Source organism: Brassica rapa, chromosome A05, assembly GCF_000309985.2.
Source record: "Brassica rapa cultivar Chiifu-401-42 chromosome A05, CAAS_Brap_v3.01, whole genome shotgun sequence".
Lineage (NCBI taxonomy): Eukaryota > Viridiplantae > Streptophyta > Magnoliopsida > Brassicales > Brassicaceae > Brassica > Brassica rapa.
The window spans coordinates 3,080,007-3,102,397 of record NC_024799.2 but is presented as its reverse complement, the minus strand read 5'-3'; the positions used below and the strand labels follow the sequence as shown (position 1 = coordinate 3,102,397).

General features: G+C 37.8%; 6 protein-coding genes across 9 annotated transcripts; 1 reads left to right on the top strand and 5 right to left on the bottom strand.

Annotated features, from left to right (window-relative positions):
- Positions 1-212: 212 nt before the first annotated feature.
- Positions 213-3,970, bottom strand: LOC103866997 (coronatine-insensitive protein 1). Its single transcript, XM_009145020.3, has 3 exons — positions 2,935-3,970; positions 1,783-2,266; positions 213-1,306 (listed from the first exon to the last, which is right to left on the bottom strand). The coding sequence occupies exons 1-3, from the start codon at positions 3,453-3,455 to the stop codon at positions 500-502; spliced, it is 1,812 nt and encodes a 603-aa protein (XP_009143268.1). The 5' UTR covers positions 3,456-3,970; the 3' UTR covers positions 213-499.
- Positions 3,971-4,269: 299 nt separating this feature from the next.
- On the bottom strand, positions 4,270-8,211 carry LOC103866995. Of its 4 annotated transcripts, XM_018659271.2 has the most exons (6): positions 7,553-7,663; positions 7,354-7,469; positions 6,894-6,959; positions 6,699-6,747; positions 5,800-6,043; positions 4,270-5,695 (listed from the first exon to the last, which is right to left on the bottom strand). In XM_018659271.2, the coding sequence occupies exons 5-6, from the start codon at positions 6,025-6,027 to the stop codon at positions 4,526-4,528; spliced, it is 1,398 nt and encodes a 465-aa protein (XP_018514787.1). In that variant the 5' UTR covers positions 6,028-6,043; positions 6,699-6,747; positions 6,894-6,959; positions 7,354-7,469; positions 7,553-7,663; the 3' UTR covers positions 4,270-4,525. The 4 variants fall into 4 exon arrangements, with proteins under 4 accessions (XP_018514787.1, XP_009143266.1, XP_033148268.1 ...); XM_009145018.3 differs by lacking the exons at positions 6,699-6,747; positions 6,894-6,959 and having other exon boundaries at positions 7,553-8,211; XM_033292377.1 differs by lacking the exons at positions 6,894-6,959; positions 7,553-7,663 and having other exon boundaries at positions 6,699-6,745; positions 7,351-7,469.
- A 720-nt stretch (positions 8,212-8,931) lies between these two features.
- Positions 8,932-10,796, bottom strand: LOC103866994 (probable signal peptidase complex subunit 2). The gene is made up of 5 exons (XM_009145017.3): positions 10,554-10,796; positions 10,316-10,467; positions 10,095-10,176; positions 9,256-9,398; positions 8,932-9,167 (listed from the first exon to the last, which is right to left on the bottom strand). Exons 1-5 carry the CDS (start codon positions 10,653-10,655, stop codon positions 9,068-9,070), a joined length of 579 nt encoding a protein of 192 aa, XP_009143265.1. The 5' UTR covers positions 10,656-10,796; the 3' UTR covers positions 8,932-9,067.
- Positions 10,797-13,148: 2,352 nt separating this feature from the next.
- Positions 13,149-15,472, bottom strand: LOC103866993 (peroxisomal nicotinamide adenine dinucleotide carrier). The gene is made up of 10 exons (XM_009145016.3): positions 15,205-15,472; positions 15,038-15,121; positions 14,892-14,966; positions 14,670-14,800; positions 14,326-14,380; positions 14,132-14,239; positions 13,968-14,036; positions 13,789-13,890; positions 13,571-13,694; positions 13,149-13,494 (listed from the first exon to the last, which is right to left on the bottom strand). The coding sequence occupies exons 1-10, from the start codon at positions 15,283-15,285 to the stop codon at positions 13,307-13,309; spliced, it is 1,017 nt and encodes a 338-aa protein (XP_009143264.1). The 5' UTR covers positions 15,286-15,472; the 3' UTR covers positions 13,149-13,306.
- A 64-nt stretch (positions 15,473-15,536) lies between these two features.
- Positions 15,537-18,277, top strand: LOC103864256 (putative nuclease HARBI1). Its single transcript, XM_033292378.1, has 2 exons — positions 15,537-15,784; positions 16,210-18,277. The coding sequence occupies exon 2, from the start codon at positions 16,929-16,931 to the stop codon at positions 18,207-18,209; it is 1,281 nt and encodes a 426-aa protein (XP_033148269.1). The 5' UTR covers positions 15,537-15,784; positions 16,210-16,928; the 3' UTR covers positions 18,210-18,277.
- A 1,058-nt stretch (positions 18,278-19,335) lies between these two features.
- Positions 19,336-22,067, bottom strand: LOC103866991 (uncharacterized acetyltransferase At3g50280). The gene has a single exon (XM_009145015.3). The coding sequence runs from the start codon at positions 20,915-20,917 to the stop codon at positions 19,478-19,480; it is 1,440 nt and encodes a 479-aa protein (XP_009143263.1). The 5' UTR covers positions 20,918-22,067; the 3' UTR covers positions 19,336-19,477.
- Between the last annotated feature and the right edge of the window lie 324 nt (positions 22,068-22,391).

Here is a 22,391-nt window from a genome sequence, read left to right as displayed (position 1 = left end):
ATAATAGAAGATTCCATTATTATTGGTTGGTTGAATAGTTTGAGCTTGTTTATGAATTTCAGGGTCCATTTTACTATGCATTGGTGAGTACTTATGAAGTTTCTTTCCCCCCTTTAATAATTCATCACTTTTGTGTTCCTAAAAAAATCACACACTGCTAGTACTGTTGGATACTTTATTCTTTGCAACAACAAATAAATATCAAGTTATTAGTGTCAAAATAACAAATCTCTCAAAATCCTTCGAGGTGTTTTATTCAAAAAAAAGAAAACAATAAAATGTGGAGAAGTAAAAAACAAAGTAATATACTCTCTTACAAACAAAGATACTATATAATATCTCAAAAACCACTGACCAACAACAGATAAGAGAACCAAAAAAAAAGAAGCCATCATCACATCACACAGTTCATGGTAACCCCCAAAACTCAGAGACTGAAAATGATATAATAACCAAACTTTTTATGTACAAACCTGCTTTGGATCATCATACATCATCATCATGTCTCCTCCTTTAGTACTTTAACAGTTGGTGGACAATCTGTTCTCTCACCAGCCAAAGAGTAGTAAGCCAATATATGAGCCGGATGCTCCATCTCTCTCACCTCTCCAAGCTGATTCACTTCCGGTACTCTCCTAGACGGTATCAGCTCTATGTTCCAGTACGGTCTAGACATCAACCTCAAATCCTGTCCCCTCGTCGATGCTCTATACCCTTGTACCCACAAGTATCTCAAAGAAGGCAGCCTCATAACCGCTGCAGCGATTGCTCGCTCGCTGAAACAACACCCTCTCATCTCTAGCTTCTGTAGACTCGGACAACCTCTCGAGAACTCCATTAGCCCCTCGTCTGTTTCACCAACGTAACCGAGCAACATCCACCTCACGTTGGGGCTGTACCGTCCTATGTAGCTTAACCCCACGTCTGTTAACCCTCCTTGTCTGAGATAGAACGCAAAGCGTCTGAGCTTCTTGCATCCTATCAAGAGGGAACGGACTCCGTTGTCTAGCGGCAGGTCTGTGATTCTCTCTTCCCTGTCGAGTAAGACAAGGCGGAAGTCGCAGAGGTTTTTCAGATGGGTGCCTATGCTTTCGAGAGACTCGTTGGTTATGTCTGAGACGTAGACCGCCATGTATTCTAACTCCTGGCAGCCCTGAGCTAAGGCGATTAATCCTCTTTGTGAGACTAAGCCTTCTTCGTCCTCCATTCCTTGTTCATCTGCACCTCGTTCAATCCTTAGCCGTTTCAATTTTTTGCAGTGCTGTGCAAGAACCTCTAGACCTCTGTCTCCTATTACATTTCTTGTCTGAAAAAAACACACCAAGAACTGTCTGTTAGATATTTAATTCATATCCCTTTACCACTACCTTTTAGACACTTGCAAAATCAATGCTAGATTCATGATAGGCGATTAGTAGAATACTAACGACTAGGCGGATTATTCGGGCATATGCAGGAACTAGTCTTTAACAAATTATTGATATATATATATATATATATGTTAGATATTTTAGTTTTTAGCTTAAACTTTAAAACTATTTTGTGTGAATTGTAAAAACTAGATATACAGAAAAAAAGAATTAGACACATTTGTGGATTTGAACGAATATTATTGCTTGATTCAAGAGATTCAGACCAATTTAGATTGATTTAAACCGCTTTTGATTGGTTTTAACCGATTTAGAACGGTTTAAACTTATTTGAATTGTATAAATGGGACTTGCCGCCTAGACCAATTGTTAGAACATTGATAAATAGAATAGATATTGAATCCAAGTTTACCTCAAGAACTTCCAAATTAGGACACTTTTGAATGAGTGTGCAATGATCCTCAGTCTCCAGCAACGCATAAAGCAGATCCAGCTTCCGGATTTGTGCAGCAAACGGAAACAGTATAGGCATTTCATTAGCTCCCAAGTAAGAGAGGCCCAAACGGCATAGTTTTGGTGGGAAAGTCAAGTTCATGTACTTCTCAGGTCTTCCAATATCCTCATTCAAGGAGCCACCACAGAACTCTTCAAGGTTAGTTGCAGCTTTAAAGAAACCAACTAGTTCCAAAATCTCTAAGTCGCCGACCTTCACAGAGATCAGTGAGCGGCGGCAGTTTCGAGCTATGGTTTCCAAGTCTTTGGGGCTGATCTTGTTGAACTCGGTCATGTAGAAGTTTAGAACCTCGAGAGATGTGTTGTGGAGAGCAAGCTCGTGTAGCCATTGACCATCTTTTTCAAGAAAAGAACTCTCTTCCATTAATAATGTTTTTATTCTCCTGTCGAGAAACAAAAACATAAAAACTACAAGTTCAAAAAATCGCTAGGCGGTAGTTAGGCACTTTACATAGGATTATTGATTAGGCGAACGATTAAACCGATTTTTTAAACGCCTAGACCGATTTTTCGGTCTAGAAGACTGTTATAAACATGAACTCCCGAAAAGACAAATCTTTTTGCTAGTTGTGCATAAAGTGAAGTGTAAACTATAGATAGCGGGAAACAAAACATAAAGAGACAAAAACAGGTTGCAGATGAAATGAAATAAGTCTGCTACTTATGCATATAAAGTGTTAGTAAGCAAAACCAAATGAAGTAATGTCCAAACAACATATCACCAAAGACAGTAAAAAGTAGGCACCAAACCAAAGAGAGTTTTCCACTTACCCAATTGAGCTAAAGACACATCTCAGATTTTCAAAGACACAAAACTTTTTCTAAGATACGGTTCTTTGTCCCAATGAAATGTAATAGTAAAACAGAGTTGCAATAATATGTATAATAAAGAGTTTTTCTACCAAAGACACAAACTTTTTTTAAGATACGGTTCTTCGGACAAATGATATGTAATAAAAGTAGGCATTTTCTAATTCACCTAATTGAGCTAAAAAGACACAAACTTTTTAATTTCTTCGGACAAATGATATACGTAATAAAAGTAACGTACCTGCAGTGTTTAACGATGCTCAACAGCCCATCAGTAGAGAACCCAGAGCACTTATCAAGCTTCAAAGCCTCAAGCTCATCTAACCTCGACTTAGCCAAAACATCCAGATCCAAATCACTAACAATCATCCTCCTAAAGTGCACCGACTTGAGCCTCCGCAGCGACGCAGCGATCTCGTTGACCCACGGCGTCACGAACCCGCCCCAGTTCTCGGGGATGAGGTTGAACATAGCCGCGCGGGGCTTCCCTTTGAGCTTGAGCGACCTCAGATTCGGGAACCGGCGGCTGAGGCGATCGGGGGTCGAGGTGTAGCAGAGGGCCATGGTGACGTGCTCTCTGGTCTCGGAGTCAATCTTGAACCACCTGCGGCACACGAGGGAGGCGGAGTCTCGATCTTTGGAGTCGGTTATGTACGGCATGACTTGCTCGATGACGTCATCTACGGAGAGTGAGAGAGGAGGAGTTGCGATGATCATCTTTTTTGGAGTGAGTCTGCACTTCTTGATGTCGGGATCCTCCATGGTGTAGGATTGAGAGAGAAGATCGGAGGAAGAGTAGGAGATGAAGATAGAGAGTGAGGAGGGGAGGACACGCGTCGGGAGGAGAGTCGATGAGGAAGAAAGAAAGTTTGATGAAGATGCGATCAAGTGGGCGACAGAATATTTATTATTTCCTTTTTCTGATATAACATAACACACTGTGGTTGTGTCGAGTAAGTTTTTTTTTAGACGGTGGAGATGCGATATTCTCTCTCGAGTTAGTTGTTTGGACGGTGGAGATGCGATCTCGTATGTTTTATTGTGTCCAGATGAGATCTGCTAGACGACAATATATAATTGGAGAATATATATATATATAATTGCGTGATTTATTATCCAATGGACAATTAATTTAGTAGTATCAGTTAGCTGTATTATTCTCAGACCTTAATCAACTAATCAGTACTCCTTTTCCTCTCTCTTTTCTTTTCCTTCTTTTGTCAAGTAGAGAATTTTTCTATAGTAGTAGTAGTTTTTTTTTTTTAATTTGAAGACATTGCTATCAGATGTTATCCACGAATCTGGATTAGATCTTTCTCAATGTCAAATTACGATTTTAATATTACGACGTTTTTACAAATTTTTAACAGAAAACGAGTAGCATTTTTAAATATGAGAAATGAGCAGTTGAGCACCATGACACACTGTATTATTATTGTATACGACTGTTTTGTCTTTATCATGGTATACGTACGCATGTGCAATTCTTATACTTGTCATAAAACGTATACATTTGTCAGTGATACTCTCATACATGTACCAAGAAATATTGAAAATCTTTGCAAGTTTCAAAAGGTGTGTTAATATATGCCTCACCAACTTTCAATTATTACCGAATGGCTTAGCTTCCTTTTAGATTCAACAAATAACAAAGATAATATAACCAAACTACACATGAAAAAACCGACTACTTACACGGTTACACCTTGAAAGAAAATAAGTTTAGCTGAACAAAAACAAAATGAACTACGCGAGAGATGCGTTTCACAAGCCCGCTTTTCTATACACTTTTTTTTTGAAGATTTCCATTTTGGAAAAACACTTGCAAAAAACTAACCAGAAGTCTCTTTGGGAGGCATAGGCTCTGCTTCGCCTGAGCTCACACTCTCACCATTACCATCTCCTCCCTCACCTGCATTCGTTTGGTTCAGCCCAATGGGTGCAAACAAGCTGACTCCACTCACGTCCCTTGTCCCATTGTACAGACCTCTACTTCCGTGGTGGTGGTTCAAAGGAGCAGATGTTGTTCCACTGGCTCCGCTTATGAGCAATCTCAGTGTCTCTCTTGCTCCTTTCTCCATCAGAGACTCATTCTCCACCGAGAGCGGTGGCATGCCCGTGGGTATCATCCCAGTTGGTCCAGCACTTACCAGATATGCTTGACCCGACGAGCATATATCCATAACTGGAATATGAACGATAGGGTCGCACATTATAGGAATCACCATCTGCTGCTGGGAAGATGGTGATGATGATGTCCCCGGAATCTGTATGTGGTGGACCAAAGGCAATGGAGGGATGTCAGAGAGATCAAGTGGTGATGACGGAATCAAGAACCCATCTGATCCTGATGATGGCAGTAAGGAGGAAAGAGGTGGAAGCAAAGGTAGCTCGATGGATAGTGGAGGGAACTGATAAGAAGCAGATGGTGCGTGAATCGATGAGGTGCTTGGAGGGCACCAGCAGTAGTAAGGAGAAAACACTGGTGGACCCATCTTCATAGGAAACTGTGGCGGCAAGGTCAGTAGACTTAGTCCTATGTCCTCAGACGCGAGAATTTGACCGATTCCATTACTATCATCTGCTGCTTCTTCACCTTCTTCACTTGTGGGGACGGAGGTGATGGGTAAACTATCAAAGATCGAGAAATAGCCTTCGCTGCATTGCATTGATTCATCTCTGGATGAGATATGTAGAGAAGGGTTTCTCAGTGTGTTTTCTTCGAAGGAACTTGATCTTCCTTGAGACTTTGACAGTTGCGTTCCAGAGTGGCGTGCCTGAAGAGATATCGACGATGCACTAGCGGAGGAGGTAGCGGTTGCTTCAGAAGAGCCTGAAGACGATGATGTATCAGGAGGAGTTGGGACCAGACAACCTTTGTTGTTAGGCACCACCGAGCCCATGAGATACAAACGGAGATGGGAAGCAACAGAGCCAAGACGCGATTCTTCAATTCCAGTTAGTTCTGAGACTGATGGCTTCTTCTTGATCAATTCATCCATCTACAGAGAAGAATCAGAAAGAAAATAAAAACAGATAATGAGAAAATTTAGATGCAAATACTCAGTATTCGGAAAAAAAATAAGAACATCTCTGTCTCACAAACCTTTCTACGCAGTTCAATTCCTAGAAGTTTCGACTTCTCTGAGCACCAATAGTAAAAAGCATTGCCATTTGCGATCCTTATAACAAACGATCTACCAGAGCTGTCCGCAGCTATCTCCTCAATTGACACCGCAGAGCAATGAGATTTGTTGGCATAAGTAAAGAGTTGCTCAGAGTGGCCATTGTCTCCAATAAATGAGAGTCGCAAGTCTGATGTTGGCAGGATCATAAGGCTCAAGTTACCCCTGACCAATTATAAAGTAACAAGAAATTAGACGGCAAGTCTCTAACATCAAAAGGAAACCTGCTAACAGATGAATACTAGATGCTAAAAACCAGACACAAAAAAAAGGATTAAGTCCATGAGCTTTTTTAATGCTCACAAACATTTGGAAGTAGCCCCTTATTCAAATTAGAAGAAAACCAAGAATCTACTAACATAAACATGCAAAACTGTGCTACTATTTATCTTTCACACAACATAGAGAACACTATCCAAGCTGCATATGTATAGCAATTTGGTACTCGGCACTTATTAATACTGTAGTTTAGCCTAACTGGACTACGATATTCATAACACAGTATCAGGACCTCAAGCAACAAAAAAATCTACTCCAGCGTGCAACTTAGAAGAATCAAAAGGGGTTAAGAAAATGATTACCTAAGAGCTTCCTGAAACAAACTTTAGACAAATCCATTATCATATTATTCAACAAATGATTCCACAAATACACACACAAAGTACCATTTCAAACAATTTTAAAAAATAATAATAATAATAATCGATTAAAATATAGAGTTGTTAAGAAGGAAATATAGTCAGTGATGTTATGACAAACAGATAATCCCTATATGAGTAACAATCAAGAGCAGACTATACAACACTGGAGGCGAAACTACCTTTACTTCATCATCTACCAGAGATCATAACAGATAAACGCCCACATACCTACAATAAAAGATACATTTAATTTGGAAGCATCAAGAGTGAGTTCCTATGATTTCTAACGATCGTTAGTTAAAGCAAAGCAAGCCAGTCATGAATAGACGTGATAACTAAAAGTTAGAAACTACATTGATACAAACAGAACTAACCAAATAGATAAAGATGGAGTGTGTTAATATTTGCCAATTCCTCCAAATTGTTAGCACATGTTAAAACTGCAAAAAGGTAAAGTCTGCAACATTTAATATGGAAAACAGGCATAGTACATGAAAAAAAAAACAATGTTCTAAAACTATGAGACCAGACATGGAGAGAGTAGTGTCAAATAAATCTTTAGGAGAACATAACACTAAAGCATACATTGTGTGTGCACACACAAAATACCAATCATGGACTAATGACAGGATTGCACAGAAACAATTAGCTAACATTCTCTTTTTTAATTATCCTATAGCTCTAACATAAGACCCGTCTTCAAAGCTAAAAGCTTAACAAAGCAAGTTCTGGAATCTAGAGAACCAACAATAAACATATGACATTCATGAAAACAAATATCATTTTGGTAAAGCTCAAACAAAGAGAGGACTCATGAAACGTCGTTGATTATACCTTATGGGAGTAGGGCGCATTAAGGTCCCTTCCTTATTGATCTTCCCAACGCGAATCGAAACCAACGGTATGCAAAAACATCTCGCCAGCATCCCAATCTCCGCAGGCTCGAAGTGCTGTGTATAATCGAAACGCAATCAAAATCATATTCTCTCTCTCTCAGGCTAAAATCATCTAATTCAAGAAACTAGAGATGAACCTGGCTAAGATGAGCTAGCAATCGATCTTCCGCCACTCCGTTAGATACATCCAGCTTCAACAACGGCTTCAACCTCTCGTCACCTCGACAAGCTCCGAGAACTTGCATATCCAACGCCTGCAACCACCTCAGAACCCTATCCTCCCCTAGCGTACCGCCTTGCTCAGTCAACGGATCTGGAGAAACTCCCGCCTCGCGCTCGGATCCAGCGGCAGCGTTAGATCGAGAATCGATTGTAGACGACGCATCCTCGCCGTCGTTTGGACGATCGTCTCCGGCGTCTCGCTTCCTAGAATCGGCCATGTTAAAATTACTCGGATCGGTAAACGTTATCTAGTTCGTGATACAGAGAATCAAACGAAGAATCCAGAAGCTCTACAGAGCGATTAATGGGTTCAAAATAATTAATTAATCCACAGATTTCGAATGGAGTCGAGGATAATGGTTCGTTATAGAGAGAGAGAGAGAGACGCTGAGTTGTTGAAGATATTGTTCTAGAGAGAGAGAGGGGATTGATTGTTGATTCCCTTTCGTGTAAGCTGAAGATGGAGAGAAAAAAAAAGATAAGAAAACCAAAACAGCGTCTGTGTTTATAGGCTTGAAGCGCTTTGGGCGGATGCGAAGCGTTTTAATTAAACTTGGTTAGTTGATTGCATTTTGAGATCCGCGATAGTTTGATTGATGAGCGAGCACACGCACACAAATTCAAGCCATAAGCCCAATGGGTGGGTTGGTGGGTCCTACGCTATTAGGGAGTGGGTCCTACACAGTAACCGACTTTGACCAGGTGCCACGTCAGTTTGAGTAATGTCTGATGCACTTCGGTTAACTGGGCCCCAGCAAGGACGGGGATGGGCCTGTGTTAATTTTTTTATTACAAGAACTAATATTTCTTCTCAATCCTCTTCTCCACCATGGACTGATTATTAAAAAAAATTGTACAAATGTGTGGATAATAAATGAATGGATTATAGGATCTGATTAGGAATATTGCTGATATGGACAAATGTATTCATCATATGTTGTTGAGCTGTAGAGTTTTTTAATTGGGAAAATTGGACTAACTTTATCTGATAATAATGTAAGGTTATTATTCCAAATACAGAACTTTTCCGGGGCACATACGAGCTGCTTAGAAAGCTTGTAGAAATCCAAGCCACTCAAGAGTTGTTGGCATTTGAATATTAATAATACTCTAAACGACAAGTACACATATGGTTGGTGTAGAAATACGAAACACAAACTTTACAATATAAAAAAGTAGCCAACAACTTATGTCATGCACTTCAAATGTGAGCCATTGGCTTTGCTGGAGATACCCTTTTAATTTTGTTGTCCAGAATCTCAGATTAATTCGATTTTTTTTTGGTTATAACAAAAAAGAGAACGGGAATATTCTTTATCGGGAATATTATTGTCATCTCTAAACAAATGTCGCCATCGATTTTTAATTATCTAAAACGATACATTTTGGAGTTGTAAGAACATTATTTTCTCTTTAATATCATATCATCATCATTTCTTCTTCTTTGGTTCTTCTTTTGCATAGTCCTTGATTAATGCTTCCACGTCTTTCCAGAACAAACCCTCAACAAGAACTCCATCTTTCGTGAACCTGAGATATACACAAACACCATATACATAAGCTTCAGTTTATGAGCGCGTGTAAGAAAAAAATGCAGAGAGTGAGCGAGAGGAGAGACCATTGGGTGACACTTTTGGTGAGTTGGACAGACTTCCCAGCTGAGATTGATTTTGGATCAGCACTGTCGATGGTGAGAGTGTACTCATCAGAGAATCTCGGCAACTTTGAAGACACAACCAATCCAGTGCTGGTGAATGATCCCTGCGTATTCAACCAACTGAAATTGTAAGATTTTGAATGTAGTAGCAAATGATGAGCTAAACAGAACATTCTCAAACTGTAGCAAAACGAATCAAAGTGTGCATGTATGTTAACCAGAGAACATAGATTACAACCAGTATGTGTCTTCCAATTGAAATGGTTTCAGCAAAACAAAATGGAGTAGATCTTCCTATTGCATGTTCTAGACCTAACCAATGAGTTGAAAATGAAATGTTCGGAAAAATCTAATCCTCTCGGATACAAACTATATAAGATAATCTTGTTCAAGCTGGTGAGAATGAGAGGAAAACCACCCACATTACATTCCAAAACCGTCCACTTAGTTGAATATTTATGTTTTCGAAGAACAAGACTGAACAAATCGCAAACACCAACAGAAACTAGAACTTGTAGAGTCATATTGCAAAGAATTTACCAAATCAAACAAAAACATTGAAATGTAGCTTCTCCCAAAGCTCAGAGGCGTCCTAAGATATGCACACACTACTAAACATGTCAGGCTAGAAGAATCACATTTTTAATTCCTTACAAAACAGTACACGCAAACACAAACAATCAAAGAATGTTGCCTCATACACAAAACAAGAACTTAGTCAAAGCAAAAAAAAAAACACAAACAATCAAAAATTGCTTATCAATGAAAAAATCAACTTTCAGCAGTTCAGAGAACCTAACCTCAGGAGGATAGGTGAACAAAATGGCATTCTTCTCCTTAGTGTACAGAATCAGCTGCAACACCCCATTCAACACTACATACTTGTCATAGTCAAAGAACCTAAACATCTTATCCACAACCATCCAAATATATAGTCATACTCTAGACACAGTGAAGTTTCTCAAAAGCTAATCCTAATCACAATCAAAATCAATCAATCCAAAGCAATAAGAAAGGATATGATGCGATGCATCCAATCAAAAAGTCTCTGTTCTCCGGAAACTTCTTGTTGTAGAACTGAGCAACGAGAGCAACCACGATGATAACCGTCCCTAAGATCAGCTTCAGGTTGCTCAGCCTCACGTCCTCCTTGTATCCACGGCTCTTAACGATCTACGCATCAAAAAGGAAAAAAAAGTAGTTAGATCGTAATCGAAACAGATTCAGAGGATATGGAGGAAAAGCAAAAAGGCTCTTACGTCAGAGACGGATTCGTCGAGGATGTGCTTGATCGAGTTGTGCTCCAGCAGATTCGCCTTCTTAACGTTCTTGTTCGTCGATTCTGCCTTCTTCTCTTCCATGGCGAACAGATCGGATTCAGATAATAGTACCAGATCGGTAGACTAGAGAGGAAGACGATATATTGATAGAGCTCGGAGAGGATACGTTTCAGTCAATACTCAATAGTCAATACTGGTTTAATACGACGCCGTTTCGTCGATACATGTATTGGGCTGTAATGGGCTTTAAAAGGATTGCTCTATTTTTCATGATTTGTTACATTTTTTATTTCCGGTTTTGCATTGTTAAGTTACTTTATTTGTTACTTTTCATAGTCAAATTAAACATTTAAACCTATTTTTGTCAACTAATTAAACAATATTTTCATCATATATTTGACTACTTTTAAGTCTGTAACTTAAATCAAATGCTGAAGATTTGTTTCTCTATACAATTAGATTGGATCCAATATATTGAGGATTAACTTTTGATTATTTTGTAGAGAGATTATATGCCAAAAATAATTAAAAAATGATATGAAAAACATTTAAAAAATCTGCCAAATTTTATGATATAGAACAGTCCAATCCAATAATACTAGTTGGTTTCCCGCAAATTCGCAGATATATTATTGTATGAATAATAATTAGAAACATTAAAAATATAATTTTTAACTTCAGAAAATTTGAAAACTAGTCGTAAAGTTTCCATAAATTTGATATAAAAATAACTGATGAATATTTAATAATAACAAATGCCCGTGCAATTATATATGTAATTATCACATTAACTTTTCCAATACCTAATATGTATCTTCTTCGGGCTCTTCTTGTTTTTTTCGTCATCATTTCGTTTTTTTTATTAAATTTTTGCTAATGTTTTATATATTTTTCCCAAATATTTATTTCTCTCTCTAAATAACAATATAAAAAATACAATCAATGAACCAAAAATTCATCTTAGAATTATTTTCAATCATAACATTACCTAATTCATTCAATCATAACATTACATCATTCAGTATATTATTTGACTTAAATGCAAAAAAAAATCAAAGTTGTTAAATATAATTTGTCCAATCTTCAAAGTCTAATTATTTATAAAGCATATATGAAAAATATAAGAGATTAATAATTATTATAGATACTACTATATTTTTATATGAATATGAAATCATTATATAAATTTCTATAAACTGTTTTCTATTCATTATTTTATGTAGTATATAAATATAAAAAGAATTGATCAAATATTATAACACTTTCTATAATTTTGAAATTAGCTACCACTATTATTTGTAATATATTTTAGGTTATTTAGCAAGTGATAATAATTAGCTTTAGACTTACTTTTTTATTTTAGATCTAATTAAAATAATTTAAATTATAAAAAGTTGTGTTCGTTATATTATTAGTTTATAAATATAAATAAGAATTGATCAAACGTTATTATTCTTTATATAATTTCAAAAATTAGTTACCATAAATCTTTATTTATAATATAATTTAGATTTTTTGCAAGTTATATTAATTGTTTCCAGATTTATCTTTTATTTTAAATCAAAAATAAAATTAAAAATTATCGACCAAACAAATTATAATAATTTTCTTAAGACTTCACAAAATGATCGACATGTAAGCAAAACTCATTTAAGTGAATTCTTGTTGAATATATAGGAGAATCTTCATTTTTAGTGGTTCGAAAAAATATTTACGCACTTATATGGGCAATATTTGGTTTTGTATTTTTTTGATGTTTTGTCGGGTTCATCAAAGGGATTAGTAGAATTTGTATGATAGTGTTATTGTCTTACTCAGGCGCTCCAAGTTAACTTTGATAAAAAGAAAAGTTAAACTTCATCATAACTAAAAATGAGTTAAAAGTGACGAAAAACAACTCACCATATGCCATAAATGTCATTAGCAACCAAATATGTACATATTTGTAAACATGCATCTTGATTCTTATGTTTAGAATTAAATAAATAAAACGAGAAAAAAATTCTTATGTTTGCTTAACTGGCATGAGATCAAGATTTATAAAAATAGAGTTACGTCTTAAGATAGTTTTTGCCTCCTGCTTACAAAGATTACAAAAAACAAAATTGTGTTAGAAATCAATGACAACACCAAGTAAAACTCTAAAACGTAAAAACTGACCCAAGTGTCGTTGATGAAGTGTTGTTTTGGATTGAGCAAAGAGACTTACACCATGGTTTCTTGACCACCACCTTGAGACTCGGTGCTGTAGAAGATTTCGGCTGGTTTATCAGCAAGTTGTTGAGTCCTCCAGAGACTGCCAATTTCATCTAAGAATGCCTTGAAGAGCAGCCTTCTCAATTAATGTATAATAAGATTCCTTATATTATTTAGTTTGATAATCAACAAATCAAATTATAAATTTTTTTAAAAGTAACTAAGATTTTAATTTAATATATACATATTATTGAGTTATTGACAACTAACATTAATTAGTTTTATACTCTTTTTAACGTAATTAAAATAAATAAAAATTACAAGTCATCAACTAATCAAATTATAATAATTTTTTCAATTTTTTATATGAGTGGTACCTAAGCAAAAATTATTTAAGTGACTTATCAATTAATGTATAGTAAGAAGTATGAAAAGATTGCAGGAAATAAAATAAACAACTGCAAATAACTAATCAATAAATTATTCGAAGTTTTAAATTTCAATCTTATTTTCTAAAATCATAGTAGGATTGAGCCTCAAGAAGGCTTGGACTTGATAGAAGTGGCGTTGGAGAGCAGAAGCTTAGCACCCTTGACAAGCTCTTCCTTGATCATGAACAGAACAGCAGCAGCGAAAACGCTCTGAACAATCTTTGTGCTCATCCCTTTGTAAAACCCGTGCAGCCCTTCATATCGTATCATCTTCAGAATCGCATCCACCGTTCCTGTGATTCAAAGATCCATGAATCAGGAAATGAGTTTTGTGGCATTTTCTAACAAGAAGAGGAAACAAAAATAAACCTTTGTAGTGTTGTCTTTTGTCCCCTGTAGTGACCTGTTTGGCTTGAAGTCGTGACTTCACAACCAAGAGAGGATAAGTTGTGACTGTAGCTCCGAGTTTAGCCACAGCTCCTAGTAGAAATGTCTATAGGGGCAAGAAAATATGAAAATAATGGTAACAAAGAAGCAAGAAACATCTTTTATCAAAATAAACAAAAAAAAAGATAAAGAGTCTGAACCTCCAAAGCCGTCACGTTGGTGCTACCCTTGAGCGCACGTTTTTTCTTCAGCTTTGATAACATTGTCTCGTATAACATAAACTGCATTGCTGGATTACAAACCTGTAATTTAAAAAAAAAACAGTCAGAAAATGCACCTACAAACACAAACAGTAAAAGAGTAAGTTTCAAAAGCATACCATGATCAATGTCGGTATAACACCTTTCCAGAAGCCAGTCACTCCAGCTTCATCGAAAATCTCTCGAATCTGAAACAGAGTTCAAGCATCAGGTCTTACAAAAACTGTCTTAATCACTCAAGCTGCTCTTCTGGTTTGTAAATACGTGAAGCTGCCTCATATACCGTATTAAAGGTTCCGTATGGACGAGGCTCAACTGGAACCAGAGCTTCTACATCAGTAGAAGGTGGCTCGGGGACCGTCTGTAAACCTTTTGGCATTTTTTTGTGGGTCTGCATTAATAATACACAAAGAAGAGTTTGGGGGGGAGAAATGAACAGATAATAGGAGTTGAGGACAAGAACAATCACAGATATACCTGCATGCGTGTAACAATCACCCAAATTGGATTCGTCATAAGAACATTAACTGATCTGCACACAGAAAGATCTAATCAATACTTCAAATGAGACATCAGATGCAAATTCAGAAAAGAAAAAAAAAAAAATTAAACATTGTTGAACCACGGAAGCCTAATCATACATCTATACCACCAGATTTTACAATCAAACAGCTAGTAAAATCCATTAAACAAAGCAGCAGTTATAAGAGCATCAGCAATGACGACCAGAGAACTGAATCACGAAAGTGCTACTCTGCAACAATTTATGCATTGCTAACAGATCAAAATCTGAGCATATACGAAATCAATGACTCTTTTACCCGGCTAAGGCAGCGACTAGGAGTGAAGAAAACATGCCAACAGATCCATCACCAAGCCCTTTCTTCTTTTGTTTAAGAGCAGCAGCTTCAACTTGGTTACGAAACACTTGGTAGAAGTAGTAGTACACACCCTGCCCCCTCATCCACACACAAAAAAAAAGAGTGAGCTAAGCAACTTAGAGAAGATGGTCTCTTCTAAACTTTAAAAAACAAAATGTAAACCTGTGAAGCAGCAGTTCCAACAAGAGACGGAGCCAAACCACCGTACAATCGCCCCCATCCTTCTTGTCTCACAACCTTTCAATACAAAAAAAAAAAAAAATCAGAGCAATTCAAGAAGTTGCTCTAAATTGAGGAGAGAAGCTTACCTGGCACATGTGTTGGAAAGTTCCAAGCTTCTTCTTCTTCTTCTCCCTCTTGAGATCTCGCTCCGTCTGTTGGCGTGTATTTACCTTAATTTCCCAACAAAACAAACACCATCCAAGCTTTATCATCCCATCCACAAGACGAAGAATAGAATAGAGAGAATGGTTACAGTTTGGAGAGGATAAGTGAGGAGTTGAGCAATGATCCCACCCCCAGCTCCCGCCAATCCATTTATCAGAGCGTGCGACATGATTCGTGATTACCTTCCCTCGCTTCTAATTGAAATCAAAAGGAGCTTGTCGGTGATGATGGCGTGTGTAGACGGAGGAGCTTCTTCTCCATCCCCCCCCCCCCCCCCAATGTTTTACTTGACTTCTTGTTACGTTTCAGATGGGCTTGTTCACTCGAAGAGAACAACACGTTGAAGAGTTGTGTGTTTGGATGGTAATTGACTGATATAACCTTTGTACTTGAGTGATATTACGGAGACTTTGAGGATAAGAGCAACTACAACGGTGTATTTATCGAATCCTTAAGCCCAAGTCCTTATGGGTTTTGGATTATAATAATAATAAATGGGCTCGTATTGAGAAGGATTAATCCTTATGGAAGAGGTTTTCGATACCCAATCCTTATCGACGTGGCATTTGAGACGCTGAATAATCTCGTGTTTATTTGTGGTGAAAAAATCATCACGGTGAAGGAAAAACAAAAGCTCAACGGCGATTCCGATCCTCGGCGAAGATCAGGTAAATCAGTGGGTTCCTCTCTTGATTCGATTAGGGTTTCTTCTTGGGGAGATTGATTTCGTTCTCATTTGTGGTTTAGATTTCATATATGGATTTTGAATCGATTAGGGTTTCTTCTTGGGGAGATTGATTTCGTTCTCATTCGTGTTTTCTATTTCATATTTGTATTTTGAATCGATTAGGGTTTCTAGTTGGGTCGCGACTTTGGGTTCGGCTTAGGTGTATTCGAAAAGATTTGGGGATGTTTTGATAAACGGTTTTCAATCGATTATGGGGTTCAACCCGAAAATAATTTGATGGTTTCAGAGATGGAACGGGTGGTCATTCATTTGTTTGTTATATGTTTGTTATGTGTTGCTATAAATCTGTTCATGTCTTTTGCGTTTGTTTGTCTTATTCTCACTGCGTAAACATTTTTTTTTCAGGTTTAGTCATCATGGGACAAGATTATTCATACACACAGCCTTCTTCATCAGACGAGCTTGACTTGACGTATCTTCTTGAAGCAGAAGCTCAAATTTACAAGGATGAAGCTGAGAGTAGTTTGTACATTGCAGAGTCGTTTCAGTACACACCTTCACCCGAGGCTGACGATGGAATACCGACGACTTGCTACTGTGGTTCTGAGCCGGAAATTGCCAGATCTCACACGCATAAAGATCCAGGGAGAAGGTACTACACCTGCCCCAATGTGGATGATGGGGAATGCCACATTTGGAAATGGTGGGACGTAGCTGTTACGGAGGAGATGACTGAGGTTAAGAGAGAAATGAGGCTGCTTAAGGATCAAGCTTTTCAGTGTGATCAGAACGTGGTTAAGCTACAGAAGACAGTTTGTGAGCTACAGAAGACCGTCTGCGAGCAAAAGAAGAGCGTATGGGCGGTCAAGAAGCCCTATATGAGGATAATGGTCTCAGTCTTGACCGTTCTTTTAGGTTTCGCGGTCATGTACATGTCTGGTAAGTATGTGTACTCTGCTTTGGTATTGTTAAAGCCATTTTGTATAACGTTGTGACTGTTTGATCTCATTTATTTGCAGGAATAAGTTCGAAGACGTAAAGCAAAGTCTACAAAAGCAGTGTCTCTTTTATTTCTTTCTTTCAGTTAAACGAACCATAATTTTTTTCCAGGAGATACTAAAAAAATGTCATCATCGTCATCCGATGAAGTTGAAGAAAGATTGGACGAAATTATCGACGATATCATAGATGAAACCTACATCAACATTTTGGAAGCCCAACCCTCTAAGCCGAAGAAACGCGCTTATATAGAACGAGACCGCGAAATCGGACACAACCGATTATGGAATGATTACTTCAGTGAAGATGCGACATTTCCGCCGTATTTATTCAGACGCCGTTTTCGTATGAATAAAGAATTATTCTTGCGTATTGTCCATCGCCTCTCAGAACACGTTCCATTCTTTCAACAAAGAAGAGATGCCACGGGGAGGTTTGGTCTTTCACCACTACAAAAATGTACAGCCGCCATTCGTCTCCTTGCTTATGGTTCTGCAGCTGACGCGGTTGATGAATATCTCAGAGTTGGTGAAAGCACGGCAATTTCGTGTTTAAAGCATTTTAATGAAGGAATAATTCAGTTATTTGGTAATGAGTATCTACGAAGACCGACAGACGAGGATCTTCAGCGACTACTCCATATTGGAGAGATACGCGGGTTTCCGGGGATGGTAGGAAGCATCGACTGTATGCATTGGAGGTGGAAAAATTGCCCAACGGCTTGGAAAGGACAGTACACCCGGGGATCAACAAAACCGTCAATTGTGTTAGAGGCAGTAGCTTCACAAGATCTTTGGATATGGCACGCTTTCTTCGGTCTACCAGGTACCTTAAACGATATTAATGTCCTCGATCGGTCTCCTGTTTTTGATGACATTATTCAAGGTCGGGCTCCGAGGGTAGAGTACGTGGTCAACGGACACATGTATAATTTGGCGTACTACCTCACGGACGGTATTTATCCAAACTGGTCAACATTTATCCAATCTATCTCACTACCTCAAGGTCCAAAAGCAGAGTTATTTGCTAAACTTCAAGAATCAACCCGGAAAGATGTGGAGCGGGCTTTTGGAGTTTTACAAGCTCGATTTGCGATTGTAAAAAATCCAGCTCTTTCATGGGATCAGCAACAGATAGGGATGACAATGAGAGCATGTATCATACTGCACAATATGATAGTCGAAAATGAACGAGATGGATACGGCACTCAGTACGATCCATCTGAATTTGAAGAAGAAGATGTAGCCAGCAGTTCACGGGTGCATAAGTCTCGTGGTACCGACATCCCTCCAAGCATCAATGAAATGCGTGCCACTCGGATTCAGATTCGCGAGTCGGAAATACATCATCAATTGAAGAATGATTTAATTGAGAATATTTGGAACAAATTTGGAGATGAAAATTAATAATTATTGTCATTTTATATGTTTAATCATGTAATAAATAAATATTAAAAAAATTATCTTTTTTCCCATGTTTTAAAATTTATTAATTTTTTATTCTTAAGGATTCCATTCATAGTAACACTATTGGACATACAAATTTCATTAGAATCCTTAACTTTAAAAAAAAAAAAAATAATAGTATAATACACTTAAGGACTCCAATGGTGGGAACACCATTGGAGATGCTCTAAGCCCCCTACTTCTCTCGAGTTGCGTGTTCGGTTCATATTGATATGATGTGAGAAGAGAAGAGGAGAGGAAGGAAGCAAGCTCTTACCTATGACCACACAGTTTCATGGGCTTTAACCCAAAACTGGCTCTAGTATAATGGGCTTAAATCTATAATGTAGTTTACAATATTACAAGACCTGTTTTTGTGTTAACCATCATCGTCTTTCTTGGTCATTCACATCATGTTGATGATGCGTTTTTTGTATCCTATTTCAAATGTCCATGCTTTCTGTTTTACCAAGAGTGTTTGGTAAAACAGTCCTAAAATGAGTAGAAGCTCAGGATAAAGTGTGAACATACATAGGTGGAAACACACAACAACAACACACAACACACAACACGAGAGCTGTTTTCAGCATATGTTGTTGGCATGGTTTAGAATTAGGTTCTATGATTTTTTGGAAAGGGGTTGAAAAAGAACGAGAAAGAGAGGGGGAGAGACAACAAAAGAGTATCTCTTGTATATGAAGACCATGATTAGTCAGTGTTTCGTAAGAGATTAAGAGGAGAACGTGACAGCCGCAAACCTCTGGTATGTATTTTATAACAAAAGCACATTAGATACTATAACTTATGTCACTTGCATTAGAGATTGTTCTCATGAACCATTGTACTCTTCCACAGGTACATGCTGTTTATCACTCGTCGTAGCAACACGAGGAGTCAAAGAGAGATAGAAACGCACTGAGATTAGGCACCAAAACTAACAGCTATATCGAGAGGAAGGAATGCTTAACAGCATACGTTCCTTGACAAACACAGGAGCTTACTAGGTTCTGACAAGAGTTTGTCAGATCGCTTAAAGATGATTTGTCGCTATCTAGGTCATCAAGGATATTGTACAGATCAAAGCAAGAACCAAAGTGAAATGTAACACATGTATAACATTATGGAGTCAACTTACAGAATTTCATTACAATATTACATTGTTAAGTTCATCAAAACACAAGATTAATAATTAAAAAAAGGCAAACCGTTACGTTATTAAATCAACTCCGTTACTTCTTCGACACGTAACGCATAAACTCGCCGTCAGTTTCAATCCCAGCCATCGTCTCCGGCGCCAACACCACCTCCAAATCAACGCTCCCGTTTCCATCCCTCCCCGGAAACGCAGAGATCTTCCCGTCGAATTTATTCGCCCGCCCGCTTCTAACCGCCACCGGCTTTCCCCACCCGAAATCATTATCGTACATCGGAAACCGCGGCGAGCTCCCCATAGTCACCGACGCTCCGTCGGGGTTCCCGAGAGGAAAACACCTCGGATTCGCCTCCCAATCCGCCACAGTGTCTCGAATCTTCCCGTCCTGGTGAGCCGCCACGCTCCGGTTGAGCTGATCGGCGGACCACCGTATATCCCGAGAGAGAACCTCCCCCGCCGTCGCGAACGTCGGAACGCTCTGGATCGCGTTCCCGAAGTACTCCGGGTCAAGTTTCGGACTCAGACGGTGGCGAACGTTCACAGCCATGCGAAACGTCGTCGTTTTGGAGCTCGGAAGCTTCCTCGCTCGAGTGATCGCTCGCCAGAGCAAAGCGGACAGAGACTGAAACGACGAGATCTCCACCGCGACGACGTCGTTTCTCAGTAACAAACTCTCCAACATTTCCGTTAGTTTACCGTTCTCTTTTCCGTTAAGTTTATCGTTGCTCTGCTTCCCGAACACCTCGACTCCGTTTATCTCGCCGTTACCCACCGTCCAGCTTCTCTTCTTGTTCACCATCGCTTTCAGCTCGAGAATCTGCTCCCTGCTGAAACTGAAAATCCGCTCCCGTAACGGCTCGTTCTCGTTGAACGTTACCTTGGGCCCACCCTGAGGTACTTTCAGCACAGCCGGTGAGATTAGCACGGACTCCCGCGTAAAATCAGGATGACGTGTCACATTCCCCCCAGCTCCTCTCGACACCTCAGCGAATGTATTAATGAAATTCCACAGCGACGTTCCGTCAGTGACGGAGTGGTTAACGGAGCAACCGATGAAAACGCCGTCGTTTAGCTCCGTCACTTGAACGGCCAGGATCGGTCTGTTATGCCCGTCGTAGCTCACAGTCCTGTCGTAAGTGAAAAACTCCTTGACGACGTCCGGAACGTCGATTCCGCCGATCACGTCGCCGACGCGGACGGATTTCGCGGCGGCGGAGACGAAATCTGCTCCGGCGTCGTTGCAGGAGAGGAAGACGTGGCCGTCTTCGGAGGTGGAGAGGCGGCCGGCGAGAGGAGGGAAGTGAGATAGGGTCAGAGAGAGGGAGTGTTTGAGGTGGGAGAGAAGCGCGTGCGGCGGGAGATGAGGGCGCGTGAAGAGGCAGCCTTTTTGGATGTAGTGGCAAGAGAGCATGGGGAGGTCGGAGACGGAGAGTTTGAGGTCAACGAGGGTTGACTTTTGGTCAGGGAAGACTCTGCTTCTTGAGATTACGGTTACAGAGTTCTCAAGAGAAGGCATGTTTGCTTACACTGTTTTCAAAGCTCTCAGTGTGTTAATTGGTGTGTGATTGCTAATGAGAGTGATGAGAGAAGAGAATGTGTAGAGGATATGTATTTATAGTTGGAGGATGGAGAGAAGAGGTTCATGAATCAGATGATGATGTGTCTTTGTTTCATTTTTTTAATAGTTATTACTGAAATGGAGCCCCTGTACTTTGGGAAACTGTTTCCTTATTTCTGAATGTGTCTGATAATTTGATATTTTTGTTTTGTTTTGTTTGTATAAAAAGGTGTCGAGACGCATGTAAGATATGAGAGTGTGTTAGGTGAATTTAGAGTGAATATGAACAGATATATTGTATGAAATTATTGGTTATATGCTTATTAGCTAAGATAAGATGATGGACCACTATTCAATTTTTGGGTTATATGTTTCACTCGTTACTCTTCAGTTTGTAATGATCACCACTGGTTTGAAGCAGTGGTTTTAAACCACACTAGATTTTGACCCGCACATTCGTGCGGATATTTTTCATTTTATGAATGTATACTTTTGATTTATTATAAACATTTTAAGTATATAATTTTAATTTTAGTGTTATATATTGTGAATATAAATCTATGATTTTAGTAAATTGTATACATGGTAGCATCCATCATATTATTTTAGTAAATTTTATTGATTTAGAATATTTTTTGGATGTTATGATATTAAGTTTTTTTTTGTTATTAAATTAAAACTTCAAAATATTAGATTACTTTAATTTTTATAACATAGTTTATTTTTCCGTGTTACATTTCAAGAAGTTATTCTTTATTATCTATGATTATACCTTTTGAAAAATTTAAAACATTATCATTTTAAGTTTGCATACTTATTTTTTTAATTTTATATTTTGTTAAAATTGTTTTGAAAATTACACAACTATATTTGAGGTGGAAGATTATATGATTTTCGAAATTGTTTTGTTACTAAATTAATACATTATTTTATATAAATAATTTTAATTTCGGTAAGATTTTTATACATCTCTCAGAATATGTTTATAATTAATATAAATATTAAATTTATAATTAAAATCTGACTTGTAATTAATATTTTGAATGAATAATTAAAATTTCATAGTTTTCTAATAACATATTTTTAAATAGTATAAGAACTAAAGGTTAGTTATAAACTATTATATTTTTGTATATTATTATTTTTTAAACAATATATTGTTGAGAGTTTCAAAATAAAAAAATAAAATAATATGTAGTTGTAGATATAAAAGTTTAACCTATGTTAATGAATTTATGTTTATAAGTTTATTTTTCTAAAAAATATAATATAGTTTACAAATTTTAACACATTTTGATAATGAGTGATAATTTATTTAAATGAAACTATTTTAAAAATAAAATAGATAAATTTATCCATATTTAATTCATATAGTACTTCTATTTTAATATAATACATAATATAATTAAAATATATAAAAAATAGTATAGAA

Coding starts and splice junctions, on each gene's coding strand:
- LOC103866995 (XM_009145018.3), bottom strand. CDS start 7,855: ATGGCCGATTCTAGGAAGCGAGACGCCGGAGACGATCGTCCAAACGAC. Junction 7,470..7,552: donor TGCTAGCTCATCTTAGCCAG/GTTCATCTCTAG, acceptor GATTATACACAG/CACTTCGAGCCTGCGGAGAT. Junction 6,044..7,353: donor ATGCGCCCTACTCCCATAAG/GTATAATCAACG, acceptor ATAATTGGTCAG/GGGTAACTTGAGCCTTATGA.
- LOC103864256 (XM_033292378.1), top strand. CDS start 16,929: ATGTCATCATCGTCATCCGATGAAGTTGAAGAAAGATTGGACGAAATT.
- LOC103866991 (XM_009145015.3), bottom strand. CDS start 20,917: ATGCCTTCTCTTGAGAACTCTGTAACCGTAATCTCAAGAAGCAGAGTC.
- LOC103866997 (XM_009145020.3), bottom strand. CDS start 3,455: ATGGAGGATCCCGACATCAAGAAGTGCAGACTCACTCCAAAAAAGATG. Junction 2,267..2,934: donor AGCATCGTTAAACACTGCAG/GTACGTTACTTT, acceptor GTTTCTCGACAG/GAGAATAAAAACATTATTAA. Junction 1,307..1,782: donor CTAATTTGGAAGTTCTTGAG/GTAAACTTGGAT, acceptor TGTTTTTTTCAG/ACAAGAAATGTAATAGGAGA.
- LOC103866994 (XM_009145017.3), bottom strand. CDS start 10,655: ATGGAAGAGAAGAAGGCAGAATCGACGAACAAGAACGTTAAGAAGGCG. Junction 10,177..10,315: donor TTGATTGGATGCATCGCATC/ATATCCTTTCTT, acceptor TGACTATGACAA/GTATGTAGTGTTGAATGGGG. Junction 9,168..9,255: donor ACCAAAAGTGTCACCCAATG/GTCTCTCCTCTC, acceptor TGTATATCTCAG/GTTCACGAAAGATGGAGTTC.
- LOC103866993 (XM_009145016.3), bottom strand. CDS start 15,285: ATGTCGCACGCTCTGATAAATGGATTGGCGGGAGCTGGGGGTGGGATC. Junction 15,122..15,204: donor TCACTTATCCTCTCCAAACT/GTAACCATTCTC, acceptor TGGGAAATTAAG/GTAAATACACGCCAACAGAC. Junction 13,495..13,570: donor CAAAAGACAACACTACAAAG/GTTTATTTTTGT, acceptor TTTGAATCACAG/GAACGGTGGATGCGATTCTG.